Raw genomic sequence first — 24,001 nt, 5'->3', positions numbered from 1 at the left:
ACACGGGACGAAACATCACATATTATTATAAAATTGAAAAAAATATATGAAGAAAACTTTTTTCAATTACATAATAACACATATCTTATCATTTCGTATTTCGAACAAACGAAAAAAAAACTCTTCGATTTGAGGGTATTTTATCAATGATGTGTTTATATTATTAATTATGACTAATAAAATGTATTGATGTATTATCAATATATACTTGACGATTTTGATGAGTAAATGCTCTCCATCACTAGAGTTGTTAAACCCTAACGATGTAGACATAATTTTTTAACTACAAGTTTTATTTTCTTATACAATGATATTCTACTGTAGAGAGTGTCAAATTTTAGTTAAGTTATTTAATAAATCAAGGTTGTAATAATTAAATATCAAATTTGTCTTAATTGCAAAATTGACATGCATATAATCATGTGGATTAATTGCAAAATTGATGGTGAAAATCAATGTAGAGGGGAAATGCTAACATGATTCTCTCACAAGGGAGACTCTATAGTTTATATGGACCATGTCACCTCATATTTTTGACACAATATTTTATAACGTTACCACGAAAATTGACGTTAAAATGTGAGATGGTAGAGAGTTTGTGGAGTTTTGCTTTAAAATAATCTTATTAGCATTTCTCGTGTAAAAGATCAAACACATTAGATAAGTTAGTGAGCCGAAATGGTTCCACATTTCCGTTAGTGGTTGGACGATCAATGTACAATATTGGCTTCGTCGATTGACCTTGATTGAGTGTTGGCTAAGTAAGATAAAAGGCTATACTATAACTAGTGCCATCAACATTGGCCACCTAAAACATGCCCTTTCTTTCTCTTTTGCAAAGGAAAGCATATAGTGTTGCGAGACTCAAACTCATATTCCCTACAACTTGGCCATATAGTTTAACTTTGAGTTGATTGCCCATCATATAACGAGATATAGATGTTACGGTTAGCGAGTGATTCACTAAAAACTGATACGATGTGTAATATATCAAAATTACATTTAAATTGAACCAATACAACTTTATTTGGTTTATTTAGTTTTCGTGACTGTTTGGCTCTCAAATATTAGAAATCGAGCCAAATCATCTATGCTCTAGTAAAAGTTGGATGAGTTTAGACAGTTTTTGGCCAGTTTGATGCCCGCCCCTAGTTAATAACACTAAACCATACTATATGATACTTTGGAGTGACTTGCATTTGTAATTTTGCTCAGCTTAGGTGCCAACTCAAACAGTTTTGTTTTTTTGACTGGGTTTAGATTTCGATGTTTACAAGATAAATTATTTAAGCTGGGTGTAAAAATACAAAATCAAGAATTAAATAAAATTTTCCTAATCCAAATTGCGAAGAGAGAGACCTGAGCTCAAATGCACATAGAGCAATTTTAGCTCAAATAATTCTACCCTTATCAGATTTTATTTCCACAGGCCTTAACCAATGGTGGGTCCTGTTCTTTCTTTTCTTATTAGGAGCTCACATGCAAATAAATGGGGGAAAAGACCAAATCAAGGGATTCAGGTCCTTAAAATTTAATCAAAAGGCTACAAACAGGAACCTTCTTTAAAAATTAAAATAATTTTAGCAGTTGGATCAAATTTCAAGAACTCCAATATTTAATTTGGTGAATTTAGTGGAAATGATCCGAAGATGATCCATTTCGATAAATGGGTACTAAATTTCTAGCCCAATAAAGGTATTGGGCTTCAGCCCACAAAGTATTGAATGGTAAATCAGAATTACTGCAGTAATTTGAAAATAACTTTTACCCGTGCAAAAACTAACCATGTAGAAAAACTAGAAGGGCCTCGCAAAGAGGAAGGAATAACAGAGTATGCCATATTATACGAGGACACGGCGAACGGTGAACCCATGTTTGGATCCCTCTGATAATTTTCTGTCGGTGTGGGATTTCTTGGAGTCTTGCTGATGATCTTTGATGCTTTTTCTCACATACCCTTGAAGAGAAGGAAGTTCAGAAGTATTGATCACATGGAGGCCGAAGAAGCTCAGGTTCTTTTACCCAAAAAGTCCCAAACTTTCACTCACTCGCATTCGTATTTTCTTGATTTCTGTTTCTGGGTATTTGTTTTTGCTGCTGGGTCGATCTGGGTTTTGTGTGTAATCGATTTTTTTTGGGTTTAAATTGTTGATTAGTGATTGTTGCCTGTTTCTAAGTTGTGGGTTAGTGCCACAATTAGATAAGATTTACAGGATTTTGCATAATCTTTATCTAATTGTGGAAGTAATTGCTTCTTATCAAGAGATTCCAGAGGTGAAGATTTGAATGCTTTTAAGTTCTTGAGGAATGGATAGCTTGAGTTTTGGTGCAGCAAAAATATGGAAGAATTTGCAGTTTTGGATTTCCAAGTACAATTTAGTGTCTTTGTTGGTTTCCGTTTGCAGTGCTTTGCAGTTGCGTGCAAGTTTTTTGCGTGGTTCTACTTCGTATTTTCGATGAATTCGGTGTTTAGTAGCAGTGTAATTACGATATCCAAATTACATGTTGTAGTAATTATGTTAGTAGGTGCATAATACTGATGTTCTTGTCTTATGAATGTGTTGGATGAGGATACGGAATACTGCTTTTCGAATTGAGATCATTCTGTTTTCGAGATTAGATTGTTCCTGCTATATCTGATAATGTGATATCACATTTACTTTTGCCTTTTATTGATTCGTTGGGGTGAATTCAGGCCAAGCTCACAGCAGCAAAAGAAAAGTTCGGGAGAGAAATCCGTGTTTTTGAAACATCAGCATCTTCTTCTTCTTCACAAAGTGAGAGTCTAATACTGGTACGAGGCAATTCAACTAATTTGCCCCCTATTTTTTTTTCCGAAGCAAAGCGCGTTGAGATGCCCGATAGAATTTTTCTTTTTGTCATTTTTTGTTTGGCAGAGGAGCCAGAGGATTTCTATGAGTTCACTGCAGAGGATTATTATCGGGTTTTGAATGCCAAAAAGCAAGGTGATTGACAGAAACTGTATAAGCTATAATTTGAGGGGAAATATAAAAGCTTTTGTATGTGGTGGCGGGTCTTAAAGCTATATAGTTATAATCTGCCCAGCAATTATTTATGAATGGGAAACACGTTCTTCTTACGGCTTAGGAGTCTTGTAGATGCATCAAGTATTGTGTTTGCAATAACCAAAAAACATGCATGCATCTGTTGGCATGCGTTCTGTTTTATACTTACTGTATTTTGTTAATGCAATATGAACAGATAACACTCTTAAAACGCGAAAGTTAAGAGAAGCAGAGAAGGCAGCCCGCAGGTCAAAAATAACCAAGGTGGTTACTGTACCCTTTACTCTGACTCTCTTTGCTCCTTTTTGAATCGATTGTTTCTAGTTTTTTGTATATGATCAACTCCTTCCATTACCATTGGATTCGTAACCTATTAGGGTATTCCAAATCTTTTATTTAGTTTTAAAATTGCTTGTTATTAATTTGTTAAGTCATGTGCTCATGTATGCAGACGGTGATCAGGGTTCGATTTCCTGATAACCACACATTAGAGGCCACTTTTAATCCATTGGAAACAGTCCAGAGCTTGGTAGATCTTGTTGTCAAAGTGGTTGCTCGGCCAGATTTACCATTCTATATATGTATGCAAATATGAATCAAAATATTGAGTTTTCCATTTATGATTTCGGAGTAGAGTCTTACATTTCGTTATGCAGATACTACTCCTCCAAAGAAACCGATAAAAGACATGTCACAGGATTTTCACACTGCTGGCTTTGTTCCCGGTGCAATTGTGTACTTTTCATATGATATACCGAAAGGTTAGATATGAAGTGACCGCATAGGAATCTGAATTTTAGCTGGAAATTGTTTCGCTGATGTAAGATACGTTCCTGTGGATTTAAATAGCAAAGTTTGATGCCAAGTGATTAAGTATTCTTATTTCATGTCCAGCAGATGATGCTGCAGATGTCATGTCGGGTCCCTTTCTTCAGGAAGAGATCATGTCTTTGAAAGGTTTGGAGCTCATCAATAAGCATGTAGAGCCGCCTGTTCAGTGTGCACCAGAAACCATAACGGAGGCACCGCCCCCTGTTGTCCCAGAGAAGAAGCCTGAAGGGAAGAAACCTGCTAAGCCAAAGTGGCTGAAACTGTGACATGAATCACGGTAGTAACTTCGCAGGTGTACTCTATCAATCGTCTCATGTTCTGTGAATGGACGCACGTTTTTAAGATTGTGCTGGTTCGGGTGGTTTTTCATTGTCTGCAACTTGCCCTCGGATGCTTGTTAGGAGTTTAAAGAGAAGGCTTGTGTTCTTTGCTAAGATGGTTTATATTTTCTAGAACAAAACATTGTATGAATGTTAGCCGTATACAGCGTGCCGCTTTCATTGATTTGACATATGCATTTTGCCTATTTCCTCCTCCGTCAATGGGAGGGGAGATGCGATGTGCCAAATCCTTCCGGTGAACAAACCCGTAATGGATAGCAAAAATAACGGCCCTGTATACCCCAAGCTCCGATCGTCCTCGAAGTCCTGCAACCTCAGAACAAGCAGCTCGGTTTTCTTGGTTTAGACACTGTCGTACGAGCTCTTGATGCTCAAACCAATTCAAATAAGTGAATGAACCAGTTGATAATTTTATCCAGTGCTTCCAAGTGAGGAGCATCTTTAATTCCTCTATGCGAGCCGTTTGAATTTCTTGGCCGGTTAAGGCACCGGGAATCAGTCGCTGTGTACGTGCTTGCACTCAGGGGCGGATCCACCTTGGGACAAGGTGGGTGCTGACCCTCAAGCTTACAAATCCTTCATGGAATAGCTGGATGCTGTCGTTTAAAAACCTGAGATGTCCTTGAAAGTTGTCACTCCATGGGCTCGACGAATTAGCTGCTAGCCTCGTGACTTGTATGTGTTGTTTTAGTCATCTTTCGATAGGCTCATTTGGCATATGTTGACATATGTCGCATGATTGTTAGAATGTATTAACATATATACTTTAGACTAACAGGAAATATTAGAACATCTTTTTGACAATTACATCTCAGTTTCTATCCTGCATGAAGACATGGTAGTGATTCAAGAAGATCCTTCTACTTGCTGGGAGACCAGTATACTCTTATGGTGATAGTCTCAAAAGCGAAGAGTGTTTTTCTCTGTGAGTAGGGAATCCAATTTATAAAGTAAGGTATACACAACTTCCATCTATCGTGGGAGTTGGTTACAAACCCCATTACTTTCAATTCCAATTGTGGATGAGTGGGATCAAGTACATGTTTCAGTTTGAAACACTATGGATGTAACTCTCAATTATAGGGAATGGTTTTACACCTATACAAAACTCATACTGATTTATAATTCAAACATGTTGACTCATCTTTATTATAACTAGTTGAGTCCAATAAAGATTCTTACAATTGTCACTCAAAAGGTATTGACGTCAGTCGACATGCTCACTTGAAAATTGTTAACATTTGTCGACAAACGTGTAATATGACTTGACAAATGATCTTAAACATAATTAGTCTAAATAAGATGACAATTTGCATCGTATTTCTTTCAAAAACTTTTCCGCATTGTGGTATCGATTATTATTAACCCTCTTAATAATATTTTCTAGATCCGCCACCACTTGCACCGCTTCCATTCGTTCCTCAACCGTACCCTGGCATCCAAGAACATCCGAGTACCGAGTATTACAGTGATTGCCTTCGAAAGACATTCACCATTCTCCAGTGAGAGAGAAGTGGCGAAATGGCGGGGGCGGCAACCATATGAATTGTGGGACGCTGGCTTTTCTGATACGCACGTCACACGTCCTCCGTCCGTCATTGCTTACGTCACGCGACAGCACGCGGAAGGTCACGTGCTGGGTTTTTGGTTTGCTTCTAAATTGTTCAATCAGTCACCCCACAGTTTTCACATGATCATGCCATCTTTTGCCCTTTGGATCCTTAATGGGAACTTTGACCAAATTTTTTTGGTACTATTTATTTAAAAAAAAAAAATCATACTTTTATATTAAAAAATTAATCTTAGTACTATTCACTTTACTATTCATTTTATTCTTATCATTAAAATTTAAAATTTTAAATCATTTTCATTCATTTTTCTTATTTTAATATGTTAGTGGATAATTTGTATCATTGTTGATTGTTTGTTTTATCATATGATAAAAAAATAATTATTGTCACTGTTTTACAAAGTTAAGTTATATAGTTTTTTAGTGATGATGTTATTAATTTATATACTATAGCATGCGTGGTCGATGTAATTAACTTTTTTAAAATTTAATTATAATATAATTTGTTTAAAATGAGATCCAGTGTAACTAACATTTTTAAAATCTGAGTATTATATATATTTTTGAAACAAGATCCAATGTGCGTATTAATACAAAAATATACATGTTGTAATGTCAGTAAATTAATATCTTTCATTGTCTGCCACTTGTGATAAACTTCCATCCTTTTCCATTCATTGAACAGAATATGATATAATAAGGCAAGACAATAATTTACAATCATTTAAAGAAACAAAATAACATAAAATTAGTAACATAAAATATAATAAGATAAGACATTTGACTAACTTAGAGATCCAGCAATGAAACGTATTGAAATTCAAGTTTGAACCGCCTATGATAAATGCAAAGGAGAATTTTCTCAAAATGGGACACCTGTATATTCTCTGTCACCTTACAACTTAACATTAATTTATGTATATATTGTAATTTAATGTTAATTCTCGTGTCACATTACAATTACTCTTATCCTACTTTTCTTGCATTTTGAATGTCTTAAATTTGAATTCTTTCAATTTTTGGTGTTATGTCACTAATAATTACGACATCTGACCAACTCATCATTTTTGTCCCTTGCGGTTTGTCATTTACAGTTGCCACCGCACATCAACATGTTAGTATCGATCGCATCAAATTTTCAGTATGCCAACTTAGTACTGGTTTGGTACTGAGGTGTTTTTTACAAAAAATGGGTATAAAAAAAAAGCTGAGCTCAAAAAGATGGTAAACACTTAAAAAACAACTTATTTTTACAGTTTTTTGGGGAAAAAAAACTGAAAACGTGAAACAGCAAAAATGAGCTTATTCTCACAGTATGGTAGAAGTAATTTTTTTTAAAAGCACAGTAATACCAAATCAGCCTTTAGTATCATAGAACAAGTAGTCTTTTTTTATTTATTTTTTTATTTATCTAATCACTTATATTACAACGTTTGGATTATCTAAAAGTGTCCCGGCATCCTAAATAAATCCTTTATCCACTGCGGCAAAAATAGAAATGTGCGGAGATTGGAAGGGAGGTGACGTGTACCGAAAGAAAAATCAAGTTAGGCGGCCGGTGATGACTAATCGCATCGAGTCGACATAAAACCAGATAGAGAGTGTGTTTTAGAGAGAGAAGCAGAAGAAATCATTTAAAAAGGGCAGCGCCACCAACGACCAACCCTCTCATGAAGTCAGGACTTGAAACCTCCTCCATCACTTTCCACTTGCAATTCAACACCCACTTCTGACTTGACTTCCTCCCACTTCTCCCCTCTCTCTCTCTCTCTCTCTTTCTCTCCTCCCACTGCTCATTCACTGCATCGCAAAATCTCAATTTCTGCGAATTCGATCCGTCTTTGCTCCGTAATCAGGTTCGTAATCTCCTATTTACTTACTTAATTTGCTCAATCTGCAAGCGCTTAAGCAAATTTCATCGCTTTCCGATACCTCGGATCATTATTTTTCAGAAAATTTGATCGCTTTCCGATAGCTAGGATCATTATTTTTCAGATTTTAATATTTTGTTTTGATCTTTCAGCTTCGTTTTCTATCATGCAATTCGGTTTTCACAAGGAATTTGTTGTGAAGTGCGATTTTTGATGTTTTAAGTTTTTAAATTAATATTTTGGGGACTGACAAAATTGATAATTTACTTAATTAGCTTTAATCACAATTAGTGGACTAGGTACAGGGAAGATTAGCCACTCCTGTTGAATTTGCTTAATATTCAAATGCTCTATTATTGCGAATATATGCGAATCTCGTTTTGATTCCGGGACAGTGATTTGCTCTCATTGACTTATGCTTCAAGCTGCCTTGATCCAATCGAACTAAAAGATATGAGCTTTTTGTTTTGTGAAATAGCTTTTGAGCTGCTTGTACAGCTTAAAAAATGGGATCGGGATCGGGATCATGGCACGTGGAGAAAAGAAACAGCTTCCGAGGCGAACCCGTTAGAGACATTGATCATGTGCTCGAAAATGGGTCTCTCTCGATCATCGTGCTTGGCGCTTCCGGTGATCTTGCCAAGAAGAAGACTTTTCCGGCGCTCTTCAACCTTTATAAGCAGGTTTCTATTGTGATTCTTGTATTTGCATGCGTAAATACGGTCCGTCGTGAACTTACTTGAATCTCAACACTTTGGATTCGGTTATGGTATCCAAGTTTAATTGTACTTGAAATTTGATGAAAAAGTTGATAGAGTAGGCTGTGGAACCATGCATTGTGAGTGTGACTCTACTATTGGGTGTGTTGTTTGTCTAGGGATTTCTGCTACCTGAAGAAGTTCACATTTTTGGATATGCAAGGACTAAGATTTCTGATGAAGAGCTAAGAAACCGCATACGTGGGTGAGCTTCTTTTCTTTGATCATTTTCACAATTCCATTTCATTCATATGAGCGGAAATGATTAAGTTTCCTACAACAGTTAATCTACAGTTTTTTAGCTTACTTAAACTAATGCTAGGTACAACTCTTGTCCTCATCATTTCTGGACTGCTCTGCAGGTATCTTGTCCGTAACAAAGGAGCTTCACCCAAGGACGTGGAAGATGTAACCAATTTTTTGCAACTGGTCGGTGCCTTGTGCAACATTTTTGTACAATTCCATTCATATAATATCAATCCGTAAAGATATTGAATTGCATAATAATTTTCTTCTGTAGATCAAATATGTAAGTGGTTCTTACGATGGTGAGGAAGGATTTCGCCTGCTTGATAAGGAAATTTCAGATAATGAAATCTCAAAGCATAGTGCGGAAGGATCATCCCGCAGGCTCTTTTATCTTGCACTTCCTCCATCAGTATATCCCTCTGTCTGCAGGATGATCAGGCATTATTGCATGAATAGATGTAAGCTTTTCCCAATACTACATAGGTTTTCACCAACCCTGTATCAACACGGATAATTTGAAATAGCTATTCTTTCTAAGCAGGCATACATTTTGGCATTAAATGGTTCCAGAGTGAAGTTAAATGACAGGTCAATATTAATATTTGCAATTGTCTGATTATGATCATATCAGCTGATCTTGGTGGATGGACTCGTATTGTTGTTGAGAAGCCTTTTGGCAAGGATTTGGACTCTGCAGAGCAACTGAGTAAGCAGATTGGGGAGTTGTTCGAGGAACCACAAATTTACCGTATCGATCACTATTTGGGGAAGGAATTGGTGCAGAATCTGGTAATATTATAATGTCTGCATATACTTCCTTAGACGTTTCTGGTTCTTAATATTAATGAAATATGCTTATTTTTTTATTTGTATGTAAATTTGCAGTTAGTACTTCGTTTTGCAAATCGATTCTTTTTGCCCCTTTGGAACCGAGACAACATTGCGAATGTACAGGTGAGAATCCTTGCTTCAGTACTGATGATTGGATGTCGGTATTACATTGACAATGTACGGTACACATGGTACCTCAAGACATATAACATGCAGTAAATTTCATCCCCTTTTTCTTTAATTATGTTTATTTGGCAGATTGTGTTTAGGGAGGATTTTGGAACTGAAGGTCGTGGTGGATATTTTGATGAATATGGGTATGATTCACCAGTTCTATTGTCCCAATTTGTTGTTTAAATGAAAAAGAATTCTTTCATCCTTGAGAATGTTATTTATGGTTAAATTATCTGGAACTTAGTAATCTTTGTTACTAGAATCCGTATTAATTACGTTGTTTTGAGATTGTATGATGCTAATTGTATCTGGAAATATAATTGGATGCATCAATAATCGTTTTCTTTTTTTTTTGGCAGAATTATCCGCGATATTATTCAAAATCATCTCTTGCAGGTGAGACCTTTATGCATCAGAATTTTCTTCTTCCTTCCCTCCTGGTGAACCTTCATTCCAGGAAAAAGGCATTAAAACCTTCACCTGATTTGTTCATTCAATTTGTTCTGCAGGTTCTATGCTTGGTTGCCATGGAAAAACCTATTTCCCTAAAGCCTGAGCATATACGGGACGAGAAAGTAAAGGTGTGTGCATCCCCGATTCATTTAGGATGATATACTTTCTATAGTTTTCAGAAGGAAAAAATCAATTTGAAACGTGTCCCCATAGGAGATGTATAATATTTCTTTCATTATATGTGCTCTTAGTTCCAGAATGCCGTATCAGTTGATGATTAACGGTTGAAAATTTAGGTTCTTCAATCAGTAATGCCAATTGAGGATGATGAAGTTGTTCTTGGACAATATGATGGCTACACAGACGATCCAACTGTTCCTGACCACTCAAACACTCCAACCTTTTCAACCTGTGATTCTGCGAATCCACAATGAAAGATGGGAAGGTATGGAAACTTTCACAGTTCATTTACATTTTATTTGAACTAACTTTTGAACCTCCCATTTGGGAAGTACTATTGTCTTGGAGATTCAACTTGAATATAATGGTTGCTTTTATATGAATTATATCATGCATTGAACTCACTCACCATCAACGCGATTTTCTGTAGGTGTTCCTTTTATACTAAAGGCTGGGAAAGCATTAAATTCAAGAAAGGCAGAAATAAGAGTTCAATTTAAGGATGTTCCTGGTGACATATTCAAATGTAAGGCAGAGACTATAATTTTAAAGGGCTTAATTTCAACATATTGCTCCATCAATTGTATATATAATTTAATGCTAAACTGTTATTGAAATTCTGGCAACAAAACCGAAATTCATGATTTCCTGCTATGAAATCATCCATATATTCCACATGTTGGTAGTTTTTATGTTCCATATTGTGCTCACCGTTATCTCACTTTTTTAGGTAAGAAGCAAGGGAGGAATGAGTTTGTAATACGCTTGCAGCCTTCAGAAGCCATGTACATGAAACTTACGGTAATGTGTTCACTATAAAGTCCAATAATAGTGTGTTTGAGGCTTTGAGCTGATATCTTCAGATTTCATGTGCATATATCATCAGGCAAAGCTTGCATATGATGCTTAGTTTCCTATTAAATTACTAATTCACTTTAGAGAAAGTTTTGGATAATTATCTGAATGCTGCTCAATATTGTTAGAATACTTCGTAAGATCCTCAATCCAATCAATAGGAACCCACGCTTTATGTATCACGTTCATTAAGCAGAGAAACGCTAGGAGAGTCCCGTGTCTCCTTCAGCATGTTCACTTACTAGCTCAGTGTCCTGTTATGCAGGTCAAGCAGCCTGGACTCGAGATGGCAACTGTCCAAAGTGAATTAGACTTGTCATATGGGCAACGTTATCAAGGGGTAACTATCCCGGAGGCTTATGAACGTCTAATTCTTGACACGTAAGGCACCTACCTTTCCATTTTAAAAATCTCTTACATTGCACCCCGTATGCTGCTTTTGTTTCAGCCAATTAACAGATAGTTATTGAAATCCACTCAATTAGGACCACACCATAAGATTAATCAATCATGACAATTGCTATTTGTTTTTTGACAGAATAAGAGGCGATCAACAACATTTTGTGCGTAGAGATGAGTTGAAGGTAATAACATCGTACACTTTCTTTTCCCGTTACAACAACATTGTACGCTTATTTTCTTGGCACGCTGCTATTTTCCCAATCGACTGATATACTGTGTTAATCGATCATCAGGCGGCATGGGAAATCTTCACACCGCTTCTGCACAGAATTGACAACGGTGAGTTAAAACCGCTTCCATACCAACCAGGCAGTCGGGGTCCTGCAGAAGCGGATGCACTGCTAGAAAAAGTTGGATACGTACAAACACATGGCTACATATGGATCCCTCCTACCTTGTAGAATGCTCGCCTTCCTAACTTCCGGCCCGGACTTGCTCTTATGCAGTGTGCCTTAAAAGTGTTGTTTTTACATTGCAAGCTTTTATAAGCTATGCAATCAGAATAAGAGAGTGTATATCAGAATAAGAGGGTGTGTATTCGAAAGACCTAAACGCCATGTTTTTTCGAGGATGTGAAATGTTGAAATTCCATATGTCATGTACATTCGTTCGAGATTTTGAGTGTGACGATCGTACCAAAAATTAGGTAAAGGATGAGTGTGGTGTTGCTGTCGAAATCCATAGGAGATACCTTGGCGGACACTTATGCTAAGTTGGATTGAAGGGAATAGGATTCTCTTTGTAGGATTTGAATGATCAATCAATCGTGTCTGTTTATCGTACATCATTGATGTTAGAAATTATTTTAAAATTTAAATTTGAAATTAAATATAAATAGTACTTAACGAAAACTGATCGTACGATATACGATGAACATATACGATTAATTGATCTTCGAATTTTCACAAAGAAGGTCTGAAGAGGATCATTGTCCGTATTAAAGTGCTTGAAATTAATTGATTTGGAAGTTTCTGGAAGATAATATAATTTAATTAATGCCTATCTTTTAACTTTTTCTAATGGTCAAAGATCAAAGATTGCAGTTTAATGCCAACATCCTCATTAATGATCCAAATTAGAATCGGATTCGGCTACTTGCGGGGTTTTAGGCATGGTAAATCGTGATTGACATAATTTTATGCTTTAATTCCTGACAATAAAATCAATAGAAATAGTATTTGAATTTATTTATTGTAAATTATTTTGGTTATTTTATGAAAAATTTATCAAAACTTTTGTTAAATTGGCACATGAACAATCATGTGACTACCTTTTTAGAGGTATTTTGGTCAAACCAATCCCTTCACTTAACGAAAACGTCAATAATTTTTTTACAAAATGATCAAAATGATTTACAACAAATTTAAGACCACTTCTTTTAATTATGCTAATTTTAAAAATCATTTTGATTAAAAAAATCATTAGATTCCTTTCTTTCAAGTTAGACTTGGTAACTTCCTTGTTTGCTCAGTAAAAAAGTAAAAAGAAAGCTTTGCCGACAAGGGTCGCACGAAAACGACTTGTTGAAGAGCGATTTATTCCTTTTCAAAATAATACAACGAATATCGGGACGGGAGGAACCCTGAACTCTAACTACAGAATCTCGAATGCGTAGATAAATAAAAGAGTTGATTGCTAGCCAATGTATGGAAAATGATCATCGTCGGATCTGTTTTTGCCGATCTTAAGAATTTTGTGATCATGATCGTGATTGTTCATCGTATATATGTAAGTTTTAGATAGGAATTATTTATATTTAATTTTAAATTTTGAAATAATTTCTGATCGCACGATATATGATAAACGGTCATAATTACGAAAAAAAGGATCCGACGAGAATCCTTTTTCCCAATGTATATCTCTTCGTGAATCATTATTGATTTCTTCGTGTGGAAGAGAAGAGAAGAGAAAATTCCTTGTCGTAGTAGTAGTGCCCTAAAGAACACTTTTATTAGAAGTACGTCGTACAACATTTGAGAGTGCTTCTTCAAAAATTACTTTCACTTAAAAAATGCTTTTATTAGAAGCACGTCGTGAAACATTTAAGGGGTTTTTTGAAATGAGTCCAAAGTAACTAAAAATTGGACCTATTTCAAAAGTCAAAGTCACTAAAAATTGAACCTATTTCAAAAGGTAGTCTATAAAATTAGACCTATTTCAAATTTTTCCAACATTTAAAATGCTTTTTAAAAAAAGTCAAACGTCATAAATTATTGACAAAAAACATTATAAATATTTTTTATTTTATTTTATATAAATACAATCATTTTAACTGTTTTAAAAGCACATCTAAACTGTACCGAAAAAAATCTCATGGAATTTAATTAAACCCTTGAAAGGGTAACGAGGAATCTGGAACCTTGTCGACGTAAAAAAGGGTGGCGGGGGAGGGAAGGTCGTTGTTGGCGTTGGTGAAAGTTTAAACGATTCCAGGTGGAAGACTTGTCACCGGCAACTCCTCTCTCTCTCTCCTCTCCCTCTCCCTCTCCTCTCCCTCTATCCACGCGTCTTTTTCCCAACCTTCCCTGCTCTCACACTCTCTGCGCGCCCTAATTTTGGCACGCACGCTCTATTGTTATATCTCCTCTCTCACCTTCCAAATTCTGTTACCTCCCTCCCTCCCTCTCCTTCTCCTCCTCCACTTTGGTTTTCCTCCTTTCTCTCTCTACCTCCTTCTGCATTGCGTTGGTTGATTGGTCGGTCGGTTGCTTGCATCGTTGGGTCAGACTGCTTTTCCTCTTCCGTATCTGATTCGGTAAATTTCAATCTTTCTCCTTTTAATCTCTGTATCCGTTTCAATCTACCCACATTAGGATTTTGTTTCTCTGAACTCCTAACTCCCATTCCCACTAGGGTTTCTCTGAATTCAGCTTGATTGGTACTCGTAAGTCGGATAAAATTTGTGAACTTTTTGCTTTTTCTTCTGGAATCGGCCTGTGAGAAAGTTGGGTTTTTCATATAATTCAGAAATCCAGGTGCTTTTTGTTTCCATTCTAGTTTTTTTTGCCTCTTGGGTATGGAACTTTTGCCTTGTGTTCAAGAAAAACCAGGCTTCTTGGTATAAATTTCTGTTTATCCTTTATATCTTGGCTAAAAGGGATGGCTTTGAATCTCTCTCGTGACTCAATCTTGCCTGCGTATCCGTCCTTGGAGCATAGTTCGTGTTCTTCTGTTAAGTACCCTAATGGGTGTGTGATGGATCAATTCAAGGAAAAGGATTTGGATGGTATTTATGATGAACCGTCAAGTTCTTGGAGTTCCAATTTGGATTTGAAGAATACCCATTGTAAGAGCAAATTGGGTGGTTATTGTGACCGTTCTGCTGATGATATTGTGGATCGATTGCCTGTCGATCCTTTTGGAATGGAGATTAGGTCTACGTTTACGGCGATCACTGGTTGGTTTCAAGGTTTCGAACCAAATTATGAATCTTGTAGCTCTGGGTGGGATGAAGGAAAGACAAAGATGGTTGATGGCGGATTGTTTGCCGGTCTGAATTGGGTTTGGAATAGCGCTGTGTGGTATCAGCCGGAAGTTTGTGACCTGAAATTTGATGGAGTATCCAATCCCATATGACAGCTTTGATGGGTTCGGGATCAATGATGGAGGTTTTGCATTAGATGACAGCGTGGAGGAGTTTCTGAGTTTTAGCTATGTGGGGGACTTAGATGTTTTTGATGGAGCTAAGCAACTGCAGGTTGGAACTAAGGAAATACAAGGTTGTGGCAACATGTGTCCGAGAGTGAGGCGAGTGCTCCGCATGATGCTATGTTTTATGCATTGCGTTTTCTTGGTGTTAAGGACCTTCTATCGGTTGAAAGGGTTTGCAAGTCTTTTCGTAATGCAGTTAGAAGTGACCCTCTTCCATGGAGGAGTATTGTCATTGATTGGCCGTTGAATGAGCGCATCACCGATGATGTTCTTGTAAAGCTAACAACCAGGGCTCAAGGCACACTTCAAACCTTGGGTCTAGTGCATTGTGTAAGGATCACTGATGGTGGGCTGCAGGGTGTGTTTAACAGCAACCCGAGGTTGACAAGGGTGAGTTTTTGAACTTCTGTATTTTCGACATTCCTGCTTGTGTTTCTGATTACGATTTTGTATAACAGGATACCTCTCTATTTTTCAGTGACATTTATAAAAAAATGCTTTTATGTTGCTTTCCCTTGGGATAAAATGTTCCTGAAATTACATATGATCCTTGGGGCTACTTTCTCCTATTTAATTTCTGTGAAAACATTTCTTGCGCATCAAACTTACATATGTACACTTTTTTCACTGTGCAGTTAAGTGTTCCCGGATGTCTTAAAATCAGTGTTGAGTGCATCTTGTTAAACATAAGGACCTTGAAGTCTGCAGGCAACCCCGGAATAAAGCAGTTAAGAATTGGTGGTCTCTCTGGTATAACAGACAAGCAGTTCGAAGAGTTGAAATTCTTGCTTGCCACAGATAACCATGTCCAGCCTAGAGTCCCGAAACCTCGATTTTTTAATGGTGGATTGTCGTATGGCTCTTGTGATGATGATTGTCCCATCGACATCGAAGCATGCCCCAGGTGCCAGAGACTTAGTTTAGTTTATGATTGCCCTGCAAAGAGTTGCCAAGGGAAACAACCTGCTGATCAGAAGTGCAGGGCTTGCACGCTCTGCATAGCTCGCTGTATTAGTTGCGGTTGCTGCCTTAAAGACTGCGATTATGAGGAGACATTTTGTCTAGACTTGCTTTGCATGCATTGTTTGGAGAGCCTACTCAACTGTCAAGAGAAGCATGGAGAAAAGGGCGCTCCCAAGTGCGCCATATTCTGTCAGGAGAACAGGTACCAATTTTGCCTTGTTGGCTAAGAGAAAGACATCAAGTATTCGTTTGCTGTTGGTTGTGGATTCGAATCTACAAGGTTTGGAGTTTCAAAAGTGGGCAGAAGCTGGTTAGTGCATGCTTTGTTTCTGCAGTAAGGATTTGTATTATCATGAGGAGGCTGCAGCTTGTAAAGCTAGAGATAATCTCCCGGGAAACGAAATTGAAAATAAAAAAAATAGAAAAAAGAGTGAAAACTGTGAGGAGGAGAGGGGGCTACACAAGAAAGGTTGATTGGAAAAGAAGAAATAAGAAAAGAAACAAGAAGGAACATATAAGAGATCCAGAAGTTTATTCTGAAGATGTTATAGCTCATTCCGTGTTTGGTTCCATCCCGGAGACTTACCGAAGGGCAATGAAGAAAAGATGTCTGAAAGTTGAAGCAGTGGGTGTTAGTAGCTGTCGATTGTTAGTCGAAGCAGATTTCATCTTCAGAGTTGAGAAATTTTATGGGTGCAGGTGAAGAGCAGCAGCCGTATAGTGACAAGCAGAAAGTCATGGCAGAGATGGACGGAGCTACAAAATACTACCCGTGCCACAACCGCAGCCGGTAGGATGCTCCAGTTGGATGACCGAAGTGTTGAATTTCGAAGGATGTTTGTGTGATGGTGGAATGTGTGGTATTAATTCAGTTGAAAGCCTACATATTTACTGTTTTTCTTTTCCTCTTTGGGAAGATACCACAGATGTAGTGTTTTGTCTTAAAACAATGATCAATAAATAACACTTGTGTCCATAAAAGTTCCATCTTTTTTCGAGGGATCCGGCTTCTCTGCCCTCCAGTTTTCATACATTCCTATTCTTTCTTATTTTGTGCGGTTAAGGATAAACTATGTTAGTATTTTATATTTATTTTTTTATAGAGACTGTAAGACAAAAAGTAATAGTAATATAACATGATGATATAACTTAATCGTAACTGTACAAATAAAAAGAAATAAGAATGCATGGGAACTCGAAGGGCAGATAAGCCAGGTCGTTTTTCTGAGTGCTGCTTTCTGGTAGCCATTTCCTTGGTCATCTTTTGCGACATTTCTTTTTCTGACACGCTAGTGATGAGTTCCGAAAAACGCAGAGAATATTTGTGATAAAATTTGGCTAAGCTTCACAATTTTTTGCAACAATATTATTTATATTAAAGAGGACGGGATGAGCAAAATTTTATAATGAAATCTAGTTCAAATTCGTCTTTAACAAGAATATAACTTAATATTTTTTACTTAAAAATAACATTACAGCAGTACTAAAAAATTGCTTCAACAACTGGGTCGGTAGGGTTGGATTTTCGTAGACCGACTCCGTGTCGAGCAATTCAAATTGATATTTTGTTTGACCTAAACCGGGTTCAAACTCTTTCATATCTCTCCGACTCTCTACACTAGAGTGAAAAAGAAGAAGCCAAGTCGGTCGGAAAATCGTCAGTCATGGAGAACGGTGAAATTCCCGAAGACGCCAACGAACGTAAGCCCTTTCTTCCTAATTCTCTTGAGCTTTTCATTAATTTCGTCTTCATCGGAATTCTTATGGTTTAATTTTTGTGGGATGCTAATACTACCGGTTTTAGATTGCCCGGGTCCGCAATCCGATTCGGCTGGAAAATCCGACGCCTGCGAAGGATGCCCGAACCAGCAGATTTGTGCTACTGCTCCCAAGGGCCCCGACCCAGGTTTCCTTTCTCTCTCTGGCTCCTAAAGCTCTGTGCTTTTTGTTCCTTTATCTGCAGCTTTCAACTGTTATTTTTTAGTTAATTTTAACCTGTGATTACCTGTAAATTATTCCTCCTGTTGCTGTGATTTGTCTAACTGTGATTAAAATTTTGAAGAACAAGCCAAAGTGGATGCTTTTATGTTAATTTCATGAAATTTTTTAATCATGATCATGGTTAATTTCATGAATTTTGAAGAACAGAGACTATAAGTTTTCTTTCGGAACCTTGCTTTCCTTAGGTATTGTGATTTTGTTGCGCAAGTATTCGAGCAATTGGTGTATGTTAACCGAATGTTTGATCAAAGTATGGACCCTTACGATTCATTTGTCTCTAGTTTGGTTTGGTTGCAACCTTTATTTCAGAATTTTATTAGGTAATCGTTGCAAGGCATCCAATTGATGTGAGTGTATACAGTATCACTAACCCGCCTTTGATTTTCATCCTTTGTGTGACTGCGCGAGTTCGTTTTCCTCTTTACAATACTATATCTTATCTATGACTTCAAGAACGATGTGTTTTTGTCTTGATGGTTTGTATATTATTTTGGTACAGACGTCGTTGCAATTGCAGAAAGGATGGCCACTGTAAAGCATAAGATACTGGTTTTATCAGGAAAAGGTGGAGTTGGCAAGAGCACATTCTCTGCCCAACTTGCATTTGCACTAGCAGCTATGGACTTCCAGGTGGGACTTCTTGACATCGATATTTGTGGCCCGAGCATCCCAAAGATGCTTGGCCTAGAGGGCCAAGAAATCCACCAGAGCAACCTTGGCTGGTCTCCTGTCTATGTTGAGCAAAACCTTGGGGTCATGTCAATTGGCTTTATGCTTCCGGATCCTGATGACGCTGTTATATGGAGGGGGCCGCGCAAAAATGCACTCATTAAGCAATTCTTGAAGGATGTTTATTGGGGTGAGCTTGATTTCCTGATAGTGGATGCTCCTCCTGGAACCTCGGATGAACATATTTCAATTGTCCAATACCTTGATGCTGGCTCAATAGATGGTGCAGTCATAGTCACCACTCCACAACAGGTTTCCATGATTGATGTTCGGAAAGAAGTAAGCTTCTGCAAGAAAGTCGGAGTTCAGGTCCTTGGGGTTGTTGAAAACATGAGTGGTTTGTCCCAGCCAGTTATGGATTTCAAATTTTTGAGGATGACAGAGACCGCTGAGCAAATAGATGTCACGGAATGGGCTAGGGAGCAGCTGAAAGAGAGATTGCCTGAATTCTCAAACATTGTAGCTTTCACCGATGTGTTTGATAGTAGTAGCGGTGGAGCTGAAAGAATGTGTGGGGAAATGGGGGTGGCTTTTCTGGGGAAGGTACCGTTGGACCCGCAGCTTTGTAAGGCTGCCGAAGAAGGTAGATCTTGTTTTGTTGATCAGAAATGTGGGGTGAGTGCACCTGCACTGAAGAAAATCATTGATAAAATGATGAAAAATCAGGGAATATCTACAATGTTGGTTGACAACGATGCATAGGTGAATCGGCTACACCAAGTATCTTCATAGATCAAGATTTTGTTCATGTAAACCTCAACATTTGATGATCTTGTAGAGTAATTTTCTTTGGCATGTGAATGTCTTTTAAGTTATATGGATTGTGGAACAATTTCATTTATTTAAATTTGTGGGCAACTCGGTAGGTTGGATGGGTTGGAAGGTCAACGAAACATTTACCTGTTCTTTAGAATTTTGGTTTGGGTTTGGATTTTGTCAGGTTAGAACAATTACAAACTCAACACACCCAAAGTGAATTCAGTCTTTCTACGTAACGATGTTCTTAAGAAAGTTAAAAGACATTCTTCTTAAGTTACATTATAATGTATTTCAACGATTGGAACTGTGCAGAAAAATACGATTACAATTAACTGAGAAATGATCCAATTGAGGTCCAGTTGAATTTGGACGGTCTTTAACCGAATCTTTTAGGCCGCCTTGAGTGAAAGTTGGATAGTGTCCTAACCCATCTCTTACTGTACTTGTACCACCTCTATAATAGATACAGAACACACGTGTTGATGGATTCTATCTATATTAGAGAAGTTTTATAAATATGGTATGAAAAATATGGTAAGTATAGCATCACTCATCTGACTCTAACCCGCTCGGAGATGCGAGTTTCTAATCTGTTTCAGGAAGGGAGAGTGCTTTCTACAGCATCTTTGTAACTGCTTCCCTCGCCAAGTGGTCATTGCAGTCAGTACTCCTGTAACTGAACTGCTTAGGAAAACAAGCCAACATTTACTAGTTCTTTTTTTTTTTTTTTTTTTTTTTACGTTTTTACCAATTCAACTCCGTTCATCTTTCTCGAAAAGAACGGCGACGCCGCCACCTCTGACATCCATGTCAGCACTGGTTTCCGACGTCGACAAATACGAATCAAAATCGGAGAATTCAATCCTATAAATAGCACTCACACTCTCACACTCCCTTGTTCACACTTACGAGTCCTTTCACTCTCATTCTCTTGACGTTTTAACCAAAACAAATTACTCATCATGTCCAAGATCAAGATTGGCATCAATGGTATCTTCTTGTGTTTATTTTTGTATTGCTTGCTATTTAGTTTATGATATGATCACCCTTTAACCATCAACGGTGTTGATTTGATGTCCATCTGGTGAAGGATTCGGAAGGATCGGCCGCTTGGTGGCAAGGGTTGCTCTCCAGAGAGACGACATTGAGCTCGTCGCTGTCAACGATCCTTTCATCAACGTCGAATACATGGTAAGTATAATGTAACCAAATTAATATATGTTTGTACATTATTTGGTGATCATTTTATAGTTACGGGATGTGTTTTGCTTGTAACGTAAAATTGGAGCGAAACATGAACGAAATGATTCTGGATAAAGCCCGAAAATCGCAATACTCGTACGTAACAGTTTAAATGTTGCATGCATGCAGAGCTACATGTTTAAGTACGACACTGTTCACGGGCAATGGAAGCACCACGAGCTTAAGGTTAAGGATGATAAGACCCTTCTCTTTGGTGACAAGCCCGTCAAAGTTTTCGCTTCTAGGGATCCCGAACAGATCCCGTGGGGGGAAGCAGGTGCGGAATTTGTGGTCGAGTCCACTGGAGTTTTCACCGATAAGGAAAAAGCCTCTCTGCACTTAAAGGGTGGTGCAAAGAAGGTTATCATTTCTGCCCCAAGTAAGGATGCCCCAATGTTTGTTGTGGGTGTCAATGAGAAGGAGTACAAGCCAGATCTTGACATTGTCTCCAACGCCAGCTGCACTACCAACTGTCTTGCCCCATTGGCAAAGGTATCTAGTCCTCAATTTCTTAGGGATACTTTTGGGAATGATTTTGAAATAAAGGCATTCTATGACAACCAAAAATGCTTTTGATTACGTAATGTAGAAAAAGTTAGAAGTATATTTGGATCATACGAGGGTGGCTTTGTTTGAGAAGTGTCTGCCAAAGCACTTTAGATTTTTAATAAGATTTTCAATGTGTTTCTAATGAAAGCACTTCTAGCACAAGCGATTATGAGCAAAAGCAATTCGGCCCTAAGTCTATGTTGCTTCAGTCAAACCATTATGAAAAACTAATTAATTTGGTGATGAACTGCTAAGCTTCTCATCTTGACAGGTTATCCATGACAAGTTTGGTATTGTGGAGGGTCTTATGACTACCGTCCATTCTATTACTGGTGAGTGTGTGTGTGTGTGCGCGTGTGTGTATGCGTGTATACGTATATGTAATCGATCGTTCAATGCTCACCGGTTTTTCTCAACGTTGTGCAGCCACCCAAAAGACTGTTGATGGACCGTCAATGAAAGACTGGAGAGGCGGCAGAGCTGCTGCTACCAACATCATTCCCAGCAGTACTGGAGCTGCCAAGGTATTGATTCGACGATGATACATTGTTTGATACTTGACAGATTTTTCTGCTTAAAGCATGCTTTGCATTCGCCGCGGTGTTTGATTTTGTAGGCCGTGGGGAAAGTGCTGCCTGCATTGAACGGGAAGTTGACGGGAATGGCGTTCCGCGTTCCCACGGTGGATGTTTCGGTGGTTGATCTCACAGTGAGACTTGAGAAGAAGGCCACTTACGATGAGATCAAAAATGCCATCAAGTAAACATCGTTGACATTCTTCTACTTCGCTACGGGACTTTGAATTGATTGTATAACTGGCATGGTCCTATATTTCTTGACTCCGTTGTGTTTTGTAGGAAAGAATCAGAGGGAAGCCTGAAGGGAATCCTTGGATACACGGACGAAGATGTGGTGTCGACGGACTTTGTGGGTGACAACCGGTGAGAATTTTCGACAATTTATTCGCAGTTGTTGCTCTGTGTTTTATTAGTTGATCATATGTATTTGGAAATTATGCAACAGGTCGAGCATTTTCGATGCCAAGGCTGGTATTGCTTTGAACGACAACTTTGTGAAGCTTGTGTCTTGGTATGACAACGAGTGGGGCTACAGGTAATTTCCGTACAGTTTCTTTACTTCATTATAAATTCCAAACGAAATCTGTTATTTGCGCTCCAAAAAGTCAATCTAAACATGGTCTGGTTTGTTGCAGCTCACGAGTTATTGACTTGATCCGTCACATTGCCTCGGTTAAATAGACGACTCGACCATTTCTCGGGATTAATTAGGAGGCAGGGCAGCTTAAGCTTGTTTTCGGAATAATCGATCATCTCTGCTGGTGATAAGTTTTGTAGGGGACTGGTTCCAAGAGTGTTAGAAGCTTTAGTTTTAGTTTTGGGGATGGTCATTGTACGGGGTTTAGACATCCCGACTACTCAAAATTGGCACGACATTTTAACTTGAGATGCAGTTTAGAGACATGCAATCGAGACAACCAATACTGCAAAGTTATAGTTGTTAAAATGTGATCAACGTATTGTCGCAAAAATGCAAACATGCAATGCAATCGAGACGATCAATATTGCAAAGTTGTAGTTGTCAAAATGCGATCACATATTGTCGCAAAAATGCAGTCATGCTGACGAGACAATCAATATTGGAAAGTCATAGTTTTCGAGTGAGGATTCTCGCCGGATTCTCTTTGTGAGGATTCTGGGAATCCTCCAATCACATCCGTTCATCATACATCGATGCGGTTAGTTTTTGTCAAGTACTGTTTATTTTCAATTTTAAATATAAAAATTTACAATGACTTTTGACTGCACGATATACGATGAACGGATGTGATTGGAGGATCCCTAGGATCCTCACAAAGAGGATCCGGCGAGGATCCCCACAAAGAGGATCCGGCGAGGATCCTCTGGATAGTTTTCAAAAATGGGATCAACATATTGTCGCGAAAGTGCAGACATGCAATCGAGACAATCAATCTTGCAAAGTTATAGGTGTCAAAATGCAATCAACATGTTAAGAAAATGCAGACATGCAATCGAGATTGTCGATATTGTGCCTGCGCCGTGCAATTAACTGCATCTTTACTTCCAATCTAAACAGTATTTTCCAAACCAAAAGAAGAAGAAAATGAAAGATGCAGAAACATCAAAACAAGAGGAGGAACAACGCACCTCGACTGGCCTTCATCTCGCTTTCTATGCGTCATGTACTAATGTCAAGCCCAAGCGTTACCAAGCCGAGGCGCAAGAATATGTAAATGACACGCCCAGCCATATCGATATGAAAGCAAAATAAAGAAACAGATGGCGAGAAAAAGCAATTGAAATAGGTGCAAAATTTTGGATGACACATCCTCCTGCACAGCAACATATGAACAAAAGTGCACCAAATTATATTCAAGTACTAACCATCCAGGTGAACTTAGTCAGAAATGCATTATCAACGCAACGTCCATGGCAGTTTCCTAGACCTTATCTCTCATTCTAAATAA

At 38.0% G+C, this 24,001-nt stretch overlaps 5 protein-coding genes across 5 annotated transcripts; all 5 read left to right on the top strand.

Moving 5' to 3' along the window:
* The first annotated feature begins 1,819 nt into the window (after nt 1-1,819).
* LOC103959675 (plant UBX domain-containing protein 1) lies at nt 1,820-4,368 on the top strand. Its single transcript, XM_048577779.1, is given in 8 exon segments — nt 1,820-2,012; nt 2,696-2,777; nt 2,780-2,794; nt 2,898-2,966; nt 3,223-3,290; nt 3,478-3,607; nt 3,683-3,787; nt 3,921-4,368. Coding segments are annotated over 8 exon segments (756 nt in total). The 5' UTR covers nt 1,820-1,928; the 3' UTR covers nt 4,124-4,368.
* Nucleotides 4,369-7,353: 2,985 nt separating this feature from the next.
* On the top strand, nt 7,354-12,214 carry LOC103959674 (glucose-6-phosphate 1-dehydrogenase, cytoplasmic isoform). The gene is given in 17 exon segments (XM_009372027.3): nt 7,354-7,624; nt 8,118-8,322; nt 8,517-8,602; nt 8,760-8,826; nt 8,918-9,104; nt 9,278-9,435; nt 9,532-9,600; nt 9,736-9,794; nt 10,011-10,047; nt 10,161-10,232; nt 10,401-10,514; nt 10,516-10,549; nt 10,715-10,810; nt 11,015-11,085; nt 11,405-11,520; nt 11,678-11,723; nt 11,835-12,214. Coding segments are annotated over 16 exon segments (1,557 nt in total). The 5' UTR covers nt 7,354-7,624; nt 8,118-8,145; the 3' UTR covers nt 12,003-12,214.
* A 1,779-nt stretch (nt 12,215-13,993) lies between these two features.
* LOC103959673 (F-box protein SKIP14) lies at nt 13,994-17,196 on the top strand. Its single transcript, XM_018650481.2, is given in 4 exon segments — nt 13,994-15,165; nt 15,167-15,338; nt 15,341-15,642; nt 15,888-17,196. Coding segments are annotated over 4 exon segments (1,494 nt in total). The 5' UTR covers nt 13,994-14,700; the 3' UTR covers nt 16,443-17,196.
* Nucleotides 17,197-17,755: 559 nt separating this feature from the next.
* On the top strand, nt 17,756-19,786 carry LOC103960995 (cytosolic Fe-S cluster assembly factor NBP35-like). Its single transcript, XM_048577777.1, has 3 exons — nt 17,756-17,916; nt 18,020-18,121; nt 18,716-19,786. Exons 1-3 carry the CDS (start codon nt 17,880-17,882, stop codon nt 19,645-19,647), a joined length of 1,071 nt encoding a protein of 356 aa, XP_048433734.1. The 5' UTR covers nt 17,756-17,879; the 3' UTR covers nt 19,648-19,786.
* An 877-nt stretch (nt 19,787-20,663) lies between these two features.
* Nucleotides 20,664-23,036, top strand: LOC103959752 (glyceraldehyde-3-phosphate dehydrogenase, cytosolic-like). Its single transcript, XM_048577530.1, has 9 exons — nt 20,664-20,694; nt 20,795-20,895; nt 21,076-21,438; nt 21,767-21,827; nt 21,922-22,019; nt 22,112-22,254; nt 22,353-22,436; nt 22,519-22,608; nt 22,709-23,036. Exons 1-9 carry the CDS (start codon nt 20,667-20,669, stop codon nt 22,752-22,754), a joined length of 1,014 nt encoding a protein of 337 aa, XP_048433487.1. The 5' UTR covers nt 20,664-20,666; the 3' UTR covers nt 22,755-23,036.
* The last annotated feature ends 965 nt before the right edge of the window (nt 23,037-24,001 follow it).

Source organism: the organism of the source record quoted next, unplaced genomic scaffold, assembly GCF_019419815.1.
Source record: "Pyrus x bretschneideri cultivar Hongxiangsu unplaced genomic scaffold, Pyrus_bretschneideri_v1 Contig12, whole genome shotgun sequence".
Classification (NCBI taxonomy): domain Eukaryota; kingdom Viridiplantae; phylum Streptophyta; class Magnoliopsida; order Rosales; family Rosaceae; genus Pyrus; species Pyrus x bretschneideri.
The sequence above is the reverse complement of the archived record's forward strand: the minus strand, read 5'-3'. Positions and strand labels throughout refer to the sequence as shown.

Excerpts from the sequence above, each read along its gene's own strand:
- LOC103959752 (XM_048577530.1), top strand. The coding sequence starts at position 20,667 with ATGTCCAAGATCAAGATTGGCATCAATG. Across the intron at positions 20,695-20,794 it reads GATCAAGATTGGCATCAATG|GATTCGGAAGGATCGGCCGC; the intron begins GTATCTTCTTGT and ends CATCTGGTGAAG. Across the intron at positions 22,020-22,111 it reads GCAGTACTGGAGCTGCCAAG|GCCGTGGGGAAAGTGCTGCC; the intron begins GTATTGATTCGA and ends TTGATTTTGTAG.
- LOC103960995 (XM_048577777.1), top strand. The coding sequence starts at position 17,880 with ATGGAGAACGGTGAAATTCCCGAAGACGCCAACGAAC. Across the intron at positions 17,917-18,019 it reads TCCCGAAGACGCCAACGAAC|ATTGCCCGGGTCCGCAATCC; the intron begins GTAAGCCCTTTC and ends TACCGGTTTTAG. Across the intron at positions 18,122-18,715 it reads TCCCAAGGGCCCCGACCCAG|ACGTCGTTGCAATTGCAGAA; the intron begins GTTTCCTTTCTC and ends ATTTTGGTACAG.